The 15,728-nt window shown below is 42.4% G+C and overlaps 1 protein-coding gene across 1 annotated transcript in view; it reads left to right on the top strand.

Annotated features, from left to right (window-relative positions):
• Positions 1 to 15,728, top strand: part of adamts17 (ADAM metallopeptidase with thrombospondin type 1 motif, 17) — a 142,090-nt gene that overhangs the window by 114,564 nt on the left and 11,798 nt on the right. Inside the window, exons 16-20 of the mRNA XM_078257875.1 lie at positions 7,659 to 7,739; positions 9,188 to 9,345; positions 11,894 to 12,053; positions 13,895 to 14,030; positions 15,095 to 15,299. Of these exons, the coding sequence (XP_078114001.1) occupies positions 7,659 to 7,739; positions 9,188 to 9,345; positions 11,894 to 12,053; positions 13,895 to 14,030; positions 15,095 to 15,299 (740 nt within the window). The remainder of the gene's footprint in view (positions 1 to 7,658; positions 7,740 to 9,187; positions 9,346 to 11,893; positions 12,054 to 13,894; positions 14,031 to 15,094; positions 15,300 to 15,728) is intronic.

Below are 15,728 nucleotides of genomic sequence, written 5' to 3'. Positions count from 1 at the left end.
TCTCAGGATTTCATTCCGATATTGGAAATTAGTCTGCAACAGTGGAATCGCTTGAAATGTCGTTTGGTGTGAGGTCGGCATTAGTTTCCATCCTGACACTGTTAATATTTCATGTTTTGTAGAATTCTTTGGGAATGAAATGGAACGGTCAAATTTAAAGACGCATGAGCATAAAATGGTCTCTGTCGGTCTTCTGCCTATAAAACATTATAGTGGCCTTTAGTACTGGTCAAACCCTAATGTAGATGTCACATGGATGTTTCTGTCTGAAGTATCGCAGTAAGGAATGCGTTATCCTTCATCTTCACCAGCCTGAGGGCTCTGGCGTGAAAGAAGTTTATACTACAGAAATGGTCATTACTGTGTGCTCAGGGATCTGTCGGTGTGGTCTATTTAAAGGTTTCACCACAATGAGAAGTAATTTAATTCCACTTTAACTTATTTATCCACATGGGTATTAGGGGTGTGAATCTTCACTGGTCTCGATTAAATTCTTTTACGATTATCCTGTCAACCATTTGATACGATTTGACATCCCGATGCATCACGATGCGTCACCTCCTCAAATTTATTATATATTGCTACACATGGTTTTCATCAACAAATTCAAGCTGTCAGATATATGTGAATTCCCCTTTTTATTGCATCTGCTTTTAAAAAAGACACTTCCTAAATGTAGCGGAGTCAATAGGCAGACAAAAGGCAATAACAAAAAAAAGCAGCGACCATAGAAAATCAACAATCAGTATGCAATAATCGATTATTGTCTGTCACTGCATCGATGCAGAATCGTCTAGCGATGTATCAATGCAATGATTTATTTCAACACCCCTAATGGGTATCACGGTTGGTTATTGATTTTTATACCAACACGAGGAGTTTCAAACTCAGATGATCCAGCGACTGTAATTCAGACAGGAAGTGTTTCTGTTTCTAATGAGGGTTCTTAGTCACCCTGAAACTGGATTTATCTTCTTATGTTATCAATTATGTAAAAGTCCTTGGAAATATTGGGAAATAAGTAGTTTTGCTGGAAAAGTTGTCACAGCATGGACTAACCTAGCCATAGCAGTGTAGATGGTTCTTATTTCAAATTTTTAACGTCTGTAGGTGACACTCATTGTCTTCAGGTTTCATATCTTGCTTACTACGAGGTTCCTCTGCTGATTATTCCAATCAAACATTTATTACACATCACTTACTGTCTGCCACTCAATCCCATACCACATTTCAATGGTATAGACTGTGTACTATATGCAATTACTCATACAATAATGTTTTGGCAGCTGGTACACAGTTTGTACTAACAGGAAGTGATAGAACACTTCATCCAATACACATCAAATAAACTATATTCTTGGAATTCAACTTAGGCCAGACTCAACAAATTCTTTCTGGAGTTGACTTTGGGAGTGAGGTTTGCCATATACTGTATCTAACCCCTCCCTTTAAAACAAGCACCAAAACCCTTTGGTGATAGAAGAAGCAGATTCATAGTACAATTGCTAGTTTTATGTGTGAAATACTGTTCACTGCATTACAGTACACTAGAGCTGCAAAGATTAATTTAGTAGTTGTTAACTATTAAATTAATCACCAACTATTTTGATAATTGATTAATCGGTTTGAGTCATGAAAAAAGGTCAAACTTATCTGATTCCAGCTTGTTAAATGGGAATGTTTTCTAGTTTATTCTATCCTCTGTGACAGTAAACTGAATATATTTGAGCTGTGGACAAAACAAGACATTTGAGGACGTCATGTTGGGCTTTGGGAAACACTGATCCACATTTTTCACAATTTTCTGAATTTTTTTATAGACCAGGCAACTTATCGATTAATCGGGAAAATAATCTGCAGATTAATCGACAATGAGAATGATTGATAGTTGCAGCCCTACAGTACACTGTTGTGTAAATTGACTTAGAGACAATGGCAGGACTGGACACAAGCATGCACGTGTGTGTGATGGCTAAACCCAGAGCTATCCCCAACTGTTTATCCTGTACCACTCATGCACTGCGTATGTGTGTTTTCTGCACGGCCTGGAGTGTTTTAGTGTAGATAGATGAGAGAAGCAGTTATCTATGGGCTCCCCTGGCTGTGTCGTTGAAAATGTTAACAAAAATGCTAGTTACAGTTACATAAGCAGCTGTTTGACCCTGTTACCCCATAACCCCGCCGTGAGGTATGCCAGGGATGCATTCCTTTTATCAGAGCTATTTCCTTCTCCCTGCTGCTCCTGCCAAGTGGCAGAGTAACAGTGCAGGGGAAGGAAACAGTCGTCTGCAATGAAATGTAAGAAATGTTAGAAGTTTCACATTTACAGTACTGTATAAAATGTCATGCTTTAACATTTAGCATTTGCTCCTTAACACATCAAATGTTGTGCTTGTAAAGCCAGGTGAGCCAGTCAATGTCTAACCGTATGTGGACGGGCAGGGAGGTGAAGGGTTGAGGGTTCAGGAGGGAGTGGTGTGTTTGTTCATTGTGGATATATGTTGCCCAAACCCTCCGACAAGATCAGTTTCAGCCTGGGTTCACAAACCTTTGTCTCATGAACTCAACCTCTTGTAAAACAAACTATATATTGTATAATTGTATATATTGTAACTAAATACTGTATCTGCACGGAGACATTCTTGTTCCTCACCATGAAAGGATTACATGAAAAGACTTTAACCCTTGTGTTGTCCTTCGGGTCACCGAGACCCGCAGGACAACACAAGGGTTAACTATACGTTTATTTGATGTTTTGTATTGGCCTGGTGTTGAGCTTCGGGGTCCCCCCCCCCCCCGCCAGGCCAGTACAAAACGTCAAATAAACTGGACGGGTCCCGGTGACCCGCAGGACAACACAAGGGTTAAACCGAAAGTAGACTCACATTGATAATGCTTAGTAGAGTTGGGTCGATTTCTGGTTTGTCAAGGCTAAACCGATTTGATTTTATGCTAACCGGTTGGACCGGCATTCGTCACTATGTCACCTTCTGGCAAAAAGTAGCCTACATCAGCAACCTGTGCAGACTCCGTCACGACACTTAATCTTACTTGTATTGCATGCAGTGTTGTGCTGTAGCGTTACTAGTTTACAGCTTTAGTGTGTAGCTTTTTGACATTAATGAACGTCCATCACATTCAAGCCATAGCCAAATGAGTTGCTACAAAGCTAATTAAGACTATCAGCTCCACACAACTCTCTCTGTATTTCTCAGTATGGCTATGTTTAGAAGATTGTGTCGTCTGGCGACTTTCCCGCACAGAAACTCGAGTGAAGATAATTACCTCTTCTGAAGAGTCCATCATGTTTTTTTAATCCTCCGTGTCCTCCTTGACTACTAGCAACTGCATGGAGGAGGGGTGGGGGCGCGTGCGGGATCGCGTAAGGGTTGGGTTGGGTTTTATTTCAGTTAGCCTAATAGCTGGTTTGATTTGCATTGAGAGATGATTTTATGGAAAGTACCCCATGCCAATCTCTAGGTATGGTGAAGGGTATGTGATGATGTGGGGCTATTTTAATTCCAAAGGCCAAGGGAACTTTATCAGGATGCATAGTATCCTGGATCCATGAAATAACTGGTCTTTAAAAATAATAATCTGCCTGCCTCTATGGGAATTTAACATAGGGGTGCCCCCTGTATTTTAAGGAAGAACATTTATTTATTTACGATACATTATTCATTCACAAAGAAAATTGGTGTCCTTAAAGATTGGATTTTTTTCTCATTTTTTTAATTAAGGCATTAAGATCAATTTCCTAAAGATGATTTTTTATTCCTCTTTTTAGTCAACTTTAGCATGGGTGTCCTAAGTTTTTCACATGACTGTATGTATGCTATAGTTCTAATAGTAATATACAGGCTTATATTGCAATCTCATAGGCTTCCATGTAGGTGTACCTATATTTAAATAAATGTTTTTTTCATGAGTCAGAGCCAGGCAACAGTGAGCTGTGAAGGAGAGTGCGTGTCCTCCGCCCCCCATGCTGGACCACCACCCTGACCCTGTCTCCTGACAGCAGAGAGGCTGGAAAACAAGCCGAAATATGTCAGTCAATGGCAGAAATAAATCGTTCACTTGTGGCCATTACATGACGATTTTAAAAGAGAAACGAATACCTGAAGAATATATAAAAATGTTGCGCATAGTCTTGTTTCCTGTATTGAATATCATTGCCAAACATAACACTATACATTTTTTAAAGCGAGGAATAATATCCTGTCTTCTTCATATAGCCCCAGTTGGGGCTGTGCTGGACACTGCTCTCTGTGCATCGGGTCATCTGGCTCCATCACTACATTTATGGCACCCTGTTTTCCTGTGCAGAACCACACACGGCAAAACAATGTTGCAGACTTTTTCTGGCGTGTATAGTAGGGTCCCCCCCGCTGATGCAAGTAGAGCCATCTGCCCTTAATCAATCCGATGTAGTGCTCCACCGTGGCCCGTGTGCGTACGTGTGCACTGTTGCACCGGCGCATAGAGGTCTAAAAGAGCCAGATCTGCCATTGCCAATAAGTGATAAACTGATTACTTCTCCTTCTCCTGTTACACTGATTAAATGCTGGACCGCAAGTCCACACTGACTCGAAAACTTGCATGCACGAGTTGAAACTTGACGTGAGATTTGATCGTAGCCTCTGCTCACGTCCATATTGATAAATGCCGAGCTTTGCGTGGAGATGACCGTACACCGGTTTTACGCTTGTTTTCTGTTGTACGTTTGTTTCGTAAATGAGGGCCATTGACTTTTTAATTGTAAAAAAGGAAGTATAAAGTATAAATATTAGAACGAATATTGAAGAAGTCCCATCATGTGCTTTAATATCTGAACATTTTGATATTTGAATGTTCTTTGTAGCTGAACGTCTGCAGAAGTTAGAGGCGACAAAGAAAGTTGAAGAATGAAAGTTGAAGAATCGGATAACAATACTGTGAATGCTAAAACAGCATTCACACAACGAGTTACTGTATCTCAAGACACTTAACAGAGTAGGTCTAGACCACACTCTATAATTTACAAAGACCCAACAATTCCAATAATTCCCCCAAGAGCAAGCATTTAGTGCTACAGTGTTGAGTAAAAACTTTTAAAAAAACCTTTTAGGCAGAAACCTCGGACAGACCTATGCTCTTGGTGGGAGGGCGTCTGCCGTTGCCAGTTGAACAGTGGCAATTATAGTAACAATAAAGATAATGCAACTATGACTAGAAATAGTAGTTGTAGTAATTCAGGGCGTAGCAGGGCGTAGCAGGGCATAGCCGGGCGTAGCACGGCGCCAAGCAGGACCAGCAGCTGCAACCATGATTTAGGTGCCACCCTAATCCAAGAAAAACTGCGAGGCGAGAAAACACAAGGATTCCGGGGAATAAGCTCCCCAGAACTAAGTTAGTAACAAGCATTTCTGGAACATGGATGCACACAGATGGAAAGAGAGAGGAGCTCAGTGTGTCAAAGAAAGTCCCCCGGCAGTCTAGACCGTTAATAGCATTTCAGTCAGGAGAGACTCCGTTGCAGATATGCAAACATTTATTAATAAGATATAACCAAGTAAGTACAAACATAATTATTTGGAGATTAGACTCCATTAGTAAAGGGGTATCTATACAAATCTAATGTTTAGGAAAACCAAACACATCCCCCAATGGAATTTAGACACTGGTGGTGGTGAGAAAAATCCGAAGATGTAAAAACGAGCCGTCAGCCGGGAGAAGACCGAGAACACCTTCGAAAATGCCTGGAGGTAGAAGGGGAAGAGGCGGGTCGCACTCTTGTCTGAAAATACAACTGACAGAAGCAGGAGAGAGAACAGATTTAAAACATGGTAGTATGCTGTGATTGGTTAGAACATAAGTGCCCGATTCTAATTGGTATACAGAACCGTAACACCCACTGCCCAGCTGATCAGTTAAAGAGAAGCGAGACAACACAATAGAAGTCTCCCTGACAGAATTTACGCTGAGCTACATAACTAAGAGCTGGTCCAAGACAAACCTAAGCCAGCTCCATAAGGGTTGGTAGATGAGTCTGACGACTATGAAGAGAAGCAGAGAAGAGAAGGGGTGCCTTGTCTGGAGCTAAACACCCTCCCCCGCCGGTCTAGGCGAACGCTGCAACTCCTCACTCCATAACTATAAGCTTTATCAAAGAGGAGAGTTTTAAGTTTACTCTTAAATGTGTAGACGGTGTCTGCCCCCCGTACCCAGACAAGGAGCTGATTCCACAGGAGAGGAGCCTGATAGCTGAAGGTTCTGGCTCCCATTCTACTTTTAGAGACTCTAGGAAGAAGTTTGTCCGCCCTCAAAGATCCACTTGCACAGTGAGGAGTTTAATCCCAGGTGCGTTAGCTTTGTGACTAGCCTGGAGGGTGATGTGTGTTAAATGCTGAACAACAGTCAATGAACAGCAATCTCACATAGCTTCCTTTCTTTTCCAGGTGAGATAGGGTGGTATGGAGGATGTGTGCTATGGCGTCTTCCGTTGATCGGTTGGGACGGTAGGCAAACTGTAATGGGTCCACTGTGCTTGGTAGTGAGGAGCAGTTGTCATCCCTGACCAGTAGTGCCTGCCAGTAGATCAGGCAGGCTGGTTTTGTTTTCTTGGAATGATGGTAGACTTCGTGACGTGGCACGTGGGTATGACAGACTGAGCCAGTGACAGGTTGAATATCATTGTGAACACCATCGCTAGTTGGTCAGCACAAGGTTTGTGGACCCGCCCGTTGATACCATCAGGACCTGCCATTTCTTGTTATTCACATGCTTAAAAGCCCTCCTGACGTCATGCTCAGAAAGAGAGATAGGTGTGTGAGGTGCACCCACCCATCTTTTAACCTCGGCTTCAGCTGTTTCTGCGTGTTGGCTGCTGATGGCCTCAAAGCGGGCATAAAATGTATTGAGCTCACTTGCTACAGACGCATCAGTACTTTACACGGAAGAGGGGGTTGATTTGTAATCTGTCATAGTTCTTAGACCTTGCCACATGCGTCTGGGGTTGACCTCCTGAAATTGTACTTCCCGTAGTCCCTTTTTGTCTCCTTTACTGCTCTTCTCACGTTGTAGGCTGCTGCTATATAACTCTTCAGCATCCCGTGCCGGATGTATGGCTTTATCCTGGAAATATACTTTGGCTGCCAGAAGATGCATGAGGCTGCTTGCAGCTTTACTTGACATTGAAAGCTAAATTATAAGGCATACAGAAATGAAATATATAAATCACATATCCTAAATATGGTCGCAAGGAGCAATAGATTCAAAAGCTGACTTTTGTCCACGTGTGGGTGTGTCCAGTTGCAGCTTTCTAGTCAGAAATGGTTGGCAAGCAACCTCTGGTGATCAAGCTCAAGCAGCTTATCTGTTAAAAAAAAGTATGAAAACACTAAAAAGGAAAGAAACAGAGGATAGAGCATCTCTGATACAAACACATCACTAGCCCATCCTTGTCTACATCACCACCTCTGTATGCCTCTGAATATGTTTTCAAAAGACAGACACAATATCTGCACACTGTACTGATAGCTCCCAGCAAATTTAGATTTGTCAGATTTTTGCCTTAAGTTTGTTTGTTGATCCAGCACCTGTAGAAGTTTTTTGGATGTGTGTACCCTATACTCAGTTTGCCTCTGAATTTGTTTTCACCTTATGTTTCTGTCTATCAGGATACATCGAAGCTTTGGTTATCCCTGCAGGAGCCAGGAGGATCAAAGTTGTGGAGGACAAACCCTCACATAGCTTTCTGGGTAATGATGCATTTGAGAAGGATCACTGCTATCTTCACAAACACAATACCATGTTTCTTTGTGAACATTTGGCAGCTGCTACAGTGTCTACACACAACTACTTTAGTACTACTACTATGCATTTATATGATTTTATGTATATTTGTATTTTATCTTCATGAAATTAATAATGATAACATAAGCATTGGGCTTGGTAGCGTTGCATTTCCCCCGACTCATTTCCTGGTTCTCCATCTCCATAAACATGAAATCAATGAGAGGGTTAACTTTTCCTGCTAAATATTTCCCACCTTGAAAAGAACAGAAAGAACAGGGGAGACACTTTGTTTCTCTCACTATGACTCTAGAGTCACTCTCTCACTTCTCCATCACTCCCCCCACACACACACACATGCCGGCTCGACGCACACACCAGCGCACAAGTATAAACATCAGGCCACTTACGTAGGCTACGGCGAAAGCTCTGCGTGGAGCCTCCACAGAACCATAAAACAGGCTTAAGCTGAGAAAGGCGAGATTCGCTAACGTTAGCCAACACATTTATATAAAAAAAAAAATAGACATTCAAATAATTATTTCAGCATTCGCTTAGTATTGAGGAAGAACAACAGATTTTGCAGCTGCGCCCCAGATTCACAGATGATAGTAACAGCAAGAACTGGACCCTTTTCTGCACTATATCCCTAACTCAGATAGATAGAGATAAGGTTGAAAAGCGCCAAATTCTTCCTTTACCAAACTGGCCAGAGCTTCTTTCAATTTAACCATTAAGTCACTTTAAAATTTAACATATATCACCCCTACATCTAAACACCAGTGTATCCATCCGCCCATCACCTCGGCCTATAGCACAGGCTGCCAGATATGGTTGATTAGCACAGGTTATGGTGTCTGTACGGGTATGTGTCTGGTACCATGCCTGGCTAACTCACTTTGACGACAAGACATAACTCCCCCTTAAACCACAAACTGTCATTTTTACATTTGTCTACTGATTAAACAAATAAGATGCAACATGTTCATTAGTGAGCCTTAGAGGTGTTGTTAGGTGTAGTTTCTCTCTGCATCGTCTTTATGCTAAGCTATGCTAACCCTATCCTGACTCCAACTCTGTGATAATGAACACACATGAGGGTAAGCATTTAGCGTTTCCCAAAATGTTGAATTATTAATTCAAAATGACATTTGATAAAAGGACACAGAGTAGTTGTCACTGTCTGTCCTGTTGAAACTCCAGCGTAAACACTACAACTTTTCATGATGAAACAAACTGAAATTCCACCAATAAACACAACAAACAAACAAATATACTGTGCACACATTGGTATTTGGTGGACAAAGACAACCAGACAACCAGGTGTGACATCACAAAACTGGTGTTCATTTTCTCACGTCAAACACAGGGTTTGTGCGTGAAATACCTCTGACCTCTTCTGTCTCGCTCACAGCTCTGAAAGACTCCAGTAAAAGGTCCATCAACAGCGACTGGAAGATCGAGCTTCCAGGAGAGTTTGAGTTGGCCGGGACCACGGTGCGCTATGTTAGAAGGGGACTGTGGGAGAAGATGTCTGCCAAGGGACCCACTAATACACCCTTATACCTGATGGTAAACACATCACTTTCTCTCCTCTGATTGTTATATCACAATACGCCCTGGATACAGTGGCAGGACTGAACACCCTGCTGCTGGTGATAATGCTTGTGTGACTGTTTATTTATTTAGGGTTATCAATTTTTTTTAACATTGACTATACTGTAAATTAGATATGAACTGGTCAGTTTTGCCTACCACGTATATGATGGACACGTTCTATTTTGTTTGACTAATGTACCATTAATAGTAGGTGTCTGTTTCTTTTGTTTTTTTGTCCACTGGTGCTCGGGCTGTCCTAATAAGAGTAGCAGGCCCTATGCTGGATACGCTCCTATTAGTCTATATCCACGACATTCCGTTTCTGGGATTGCTCCGTTGCCAACGGAAATTCCGCCGGATTTCCCTTTTTCGGCCAGGTGTCCGTTACCTTCTGCTTTCTTTGTGTTGAAATTCTAAACTGTTCTAACCTCTGATGGATTTATGAGGACTATGGTTAACTGCTCCTCAGATCTCTGCAGGGACTATCTGTCCAATCTGAGTTTTCTGTTGCACCACTAAAACTACTTTTGAACAAACACATTTCCCACACACTTCCCGAGGCTATATTGCAGGGGCACCGTGGCTTTGTCTGGGGTTTAGCACCGCCCTTGACAATTGTGATTGGTTTAGAGAAATGCCAATAAACCAGAGCACGTTTTTCGCCCATCCCGGAATGCTGTGTGGACTAGCAGACCACACTGTCAAGCGTAGGCTAGTTTTCATGCAGGAGCTGCTGGAAAATGTCATTGTAGAAAAGGAGAAAAAGTGGACACAGTGTCGGGTTTCCCAAAATAGCCTGAATGGGAAGCCAAAGTGCTTGGGGTGTTTACAGCACCATTGCTCAAGGAATATAATATTCGGTGCCACTATTAGACTTGTTTCCTTTTCTAAGGTCCAAGGTGCATGGAGAAATCCTTGTAACTCTTGCATGGAAAAACAAAGAAGGGTGGGGTGACATTTACCATGACTTACACTGCACATGCTACTGAAACCAAGACACCTCTCTTAGCAGAAGTCATTGATCCAACCTGCTTCACTGCACAGCGTGTAACTACTGTCCATTTTGCTTTTCTTGCTCCAGTGCAACAAGGGCAGTTAAATGCACTGAAAAAATGTTTCGTTTTTTTAAACATTTGAGTCTATCATATACTGTATACCAAAGCTGCCAAACAGGACCACAGTGCAGTTATCCCCTGCTGTGAGGCTGTAGTGGAACCCATGTAATCGCAGCTTGGCTTGGCGCAGGCCAACCCTGTCCAATGGAAAATTTCTAGTCGTAATGATTAACTGTTTAATTGGAAGCAACTACTACTGTAGACCTGGCTATGTTTGCTTACTGCTACCCTTTGAAAATGAGTTCTGCCAGGGTTTGAATTATGATTTCATCTTTGTGGGGGTCTCTTTAAAAAAAATTGAGCATTAAACATTTCATTTCCTGCATTCTGGTGAATTTTTGATCTTTGAATCAATGTATGCTGGGAATATCTTTAAAGGGAAACAGATTACAATCCAAATATGAAAACATAATGGAATATATTACAATAAGGCTCTCAGGCATTCTGTATTGCTATTTATTCTCCTGTAGATCGACTTTTCTAATTATATCTGAGTCAGCACACATGTAACCTAGCATCATTTACTCTTCCCTTCTCTTTTGCGTCTTTTGTTGAGGAAGTAACCTCCTTAAATGTGCACATGACAATAATTCACCTCAAATATACATTATTCATTTGAATGGATTAATAAAGCCCTGGACTGTAATATTTCAGATGTGTGATATATTTTGAATGTGCACAAAGTTTTGAACATGAGCACTCATGTTCAAAACTTTGTACACATTCAAAATATATCCCATCTGTGCTCTCTGTGATTTGGAGGAGTCGTGATATTTTGAGAAAAATAAAGTGATAATAGGCTATTACAAGAATAAAGTCACTATATTTCAGAAAATAATCTACCTGCACCATAGCCTGCTGTGCATTACGTGATTGCTCTGCTGATACCGTAGACCTCCTGACAGACTCGAGCCCCGTTTGAGACTCTGGTCTCTGAATGAGACAAAGTTTAGGGAAGTGGCTGTACGCTGCTCTACATCGGAGGTGGGAAACCGAAAATACGACAGAAATACACGGAGCACAAACGCGACACGTCTGCCGCAGCATGTCGACAGCAGTGCGCGTCCATTATAAACCGGACGGAAGGCGTGCTGCTCATCTCTATTTTTACAGCGAGAGTGGACACTATAAGCGACGCACAGGTCTGCTTCAGAGATCCGTGTGTTTGGGAAAAGTGCTTTATTTGTGATTTAAATAATGGTGCTGATGATTTTTAGAGACCCCCACAGGTGTGTGATTTCACTGCTTTCACGGGAGCTCATCCTCTCTCTATGGGAGCTCAGCTCCCACTGGCTCCCACGTAATTCGAACCCTGAGTTCTGCAAATAAAGATCAACTGAGTGAAGGTTGGTAAGCTTTATATACAGCTTCCCTTTTCTTTAAACCCCTTGCTGTCATGTTCCCAGGTGCTGCTCTTTCATGACCAGAGCTACGGGATCCACTATGAGTACACAGTGTCCCTGAACACAACTCAGGACAGGAGCAGTGAGGAGCCAAGGGAGCCAGAGTATCTCTACATCTGGACGCACAGCAGCTGGCAGGACTGTACTGTTCAATGTGGAGGAGGTAACACACACACACACACACACACACACACACACACACACACACACACAAACACAGGGTGCGATTTTTCCGGGGGGTTGCATTGGATTGCCCCCTTTCTGGTCTATATATCCTTGCCTCTGCTGAATTATTTTTCTCAAAAGAAATTGATCACCCCTCAGAGTGATCAATGCTTCACCAATAGACAATATTATCAATAGTATAAGTATTTTAAACTGAGTAAAGCGCTGTAACGTGAACTGTCGTGCGATAAAACGCTAAAATCAGAGCGGCAGTTGCAAGATGTGTTTAGCCGGCAATAGGTGACTGTGAGCCGGCTACAGGCACCGCCATGAGCACATTACCCCCTATTCTCCACTCAGTCCACTGGCTTCCCGTCTCCACCAGGATTGAGTACAAGGTTTCCCTCCTCACACACCAATGCATCCATGGACATGCCCCCCCTACCTCAAAGAACTTATCAACCCACAAAACACAACACGCTCCCTCCCTCCGCTCCACTCACTCAAACCTCCTCCACATACCCAGAACCAGACTCAGGACAATGGGAGATAGGGCCTTCTGTGCTGCTGCCCCACGTCTGTGGAATGCCCTCCCTGACACCTTGAGGGCACCTCAATCCACTGACTGTTTTAAAAAAAAGGTCTTAAGACATTTCTTTTTAACAAAGCTTTTGGTACCCTTTAGATGCTTTTTAACTTTTATTTTTTCATCTTTTTTTTTCTTTTTTGTTTCTAACTTGTAGCACTTTGAGATCTTTTGATGAAAAGGGCATTATAAATCAAATGTATTATTATTATTATTATTAAAACAAAGCCAGGTGTAGGAACACTGCTGCCTTGTTCCTACAAAAGTAAATCAGTTCTAACTTAGTCAATACATGTGCATTTGGTGTTGGTCTATTGTTGTGTTGCATCATCAGTTCAAAAGCTCTGTACAGCACAGTGGGTGGCAGTATTCCTAATCTTTGTTAGCTTCTGGAAATCTTCTGATGCCTGGGTCTGAATAGGAAGAAGCATGAGCACAGGAGCAGTGCGGTCTGCATGCCTACCTGCTGTGGACAGCAAACATTGCAACAGCAATTTTTAAGGCTTCTCTAACCGTGTTTACCTCATCTGACGACAAAGAGATAAAATTTGTGATCTCATTAGACGTGGGCCTCATAATTACCAGGTCCGGTTCTCAGTATTATAAAATAAAGATCCAAATACAACAGAATCTTGCTAAATAGAAACCTTCTCTCTCTCTCTCTCTCTCTCTCTCTCTCTCTCTCTCTCTCTCTCACACACACACACACACACACACACACACACACACACACACACTCATACAGTCTGAAAACCAACGTTATATTAAAAAAAAGAAAAGTACAAGCACTAGGACCACAGGGAAACGGTGCACACTCAAGCTCCCGGTCCCCCTTTCAACTTCCCTTCCCCCCTCTCCTTTCGTGTTCTCATTCAAACCAGGCGTTGATGCATTGACTGTATAAGTGGAGCCAAAACATCTGGATCGCCCCCTGGTGGCTGGCTGCAGTATAGGTCTTAAGCCCTGCCCCGCTCCAAAGTACACGTTTTCTCTCATTTTAGGTAGTTCTGATCACGCTGATGTTTGTTCAAGTGTTCATTTTTCTGATCAGTTTGGTTTTTATTAGTTATTTGATTAAATGTCATGATTGACAGTTGGGATTGACTTGCGATTGGTTGGGCGGGACTTCAATTCCACTGCCGTATCAATACTGGCTCCAAAATGACAAGATGGCGGCGGCCATATCGGGATATATCTGGGAGAGCAGAGACTCCACCACTGTGCTTCTTCATTTATTTTGTGTGCCTGTGTAGGTGAGAGGAGGACAGTGGTTTCCTGTATGAGAATAGTCAATAAAACCACGGAGGCTGTCAACGATAGCTTCTGTCAACCTGAGAACCGACCACACCCCCAAGTACGATTCTGCAACTCTCACCCCTGCCAGTACCGGTGAGAGACACACACACACACACACACACACACACACACACACACACATGCACAGTATGTTTGTTACTAATTGGAATATTTTGTAAAACTAAGATAAATACATTTACCTTTTTAACAATACACTTTAACAGTGTTGGAAGATGAGCATGTCGCTGTTAAACAGCCACTGATATGGATAAATTATACACTAATTGTGTCAGGTTTCCTTTAGAGCTCTGTGTGTTTGTGCCTGAACATGACGAGAGGAGTGGCCGACTTTGGAGGCAGGCTGTAGGCTGCCCACCCAAACAAGTTAAAGTAACGGTAAAGTTAAAAACAGTACTGGTATTTTCTGTGCTATTTTCAATTAGCAAAACAAAAAAAAAAAAAATTGACTTTTGATTGGGTGGGAAAAACACGTTGAAACGGTCAGGTCAAACTCACTGACACTTCCTGGTCTCAGAAATAAGGGAGCAACAGCCTATGTCTTTTTAAGTTTTGCTTTAGTGTTTTTGATATTTTTAAAAGAAGGTGAGCAATATAATCAGCTGACAGACAGCGAGAGCGGCCCTGATGAGTGAGTGAGAGAGAGATGATGTTGTGTTGTCACACAGACAAGCTACAGGTACAGTATGTGTTGCTCATACTAGGTTTGGATTTAAAAGTCATCTGTGAAATCGTATACAAGTCTGTAAATTGTGTGCAAGGTTGAGTTCATTTTTAATTGCATGCTAGTAAAGCACTGTTTTTTGGTTCACTTCCTATATTTGGAGTCGGATTGGGGTCTCACCTAATGTTAACCGAACTCTAGTGCACTTGGAAGCGAATCGCGAGCCCTGTTTTCAAGCGGACCAGAGTTTGGTTGTTTGGTCCGCACCAGAGTTCGAATGAGCCTTCACACAACCCCAAACGAACCAGACTAGCCGAAGAAACACTCCAGGGTTTGGTTAAAATTATAATGGCATCTTTTCTCTCTGTGTCAGACCTCCACCCAGTAAAACATTACTGGGTGAAATAACACCCAAAGCAAATGGACTGTAGCTTATGAACTGTGAAATGTCTGTAACACCTAATGTTTTCCACAGCTGGGTGACAGGAGAGTGGGGATCCTGCTCCGTCACATGTGGTAAAGGTGTTCAGCAGAGGGACGTGGTTTGTGTTTACCATTTTCAGAATGGCTCACTCATCCACACCAGGGATCTGTATTGCCAAGGAGGAAAACCCCCTGTTGTGCAGGGCTGTGAGGGCCACCTCTGCCTCACTTTGTGGGAGGCTTCAGAATGGTCCAAGGTATGTCACACACTGTGCTGATGTTATGTGAAAACCATTGCAGGCTCTGGTCCTTGTTTCCTATTAGCAATTGATCTTAGAAGCGAAGAGTGGATCTATGAATGCCCTTTAATTCTTGCACATTTCTTAAGGCAGCATTTAAGAGAGAGTCTGGGCCCATGATAAAAAGCTTTAACATTTTGCAACACATTTTCCAACTGGATTAGATTAATGACAGAGATTTACAGGCCTTCACTTTTCAATTTACCTTTCACACACATGATCCGAAAGACCGCTCTGTGCTGGCTCTGCCATTGTTTTTTCTATGAGGAGGCGCAGTGGAGACAACTTGGAGGAAGTGCTACCCTCGGTGTCGCGCATCGCTCGAAATTGCCGCTGAGTGCTGCGCTCAGAGTTCAAATAATTTCAACTTTGACCTTGTTGCCGCTG

The sequence above is a fragment of the Sander vitreus genome, chromosome 1, assembly GCF_031162955.1.
Source record: "Sander vitreus isolate 19-12246 chromosome 1, sanVit1, whole genome shotgun sequence".
Taxonomy (NCBI): domain Eukaryota; kingdom Metazoa; phylum Chordata; class Actinopteri; order Perciformes; family Percidae; genus Sander; species Sander vitreus.
This window is presented reverse-complemented; position numbering and strand designations above follow the sequence as displayed.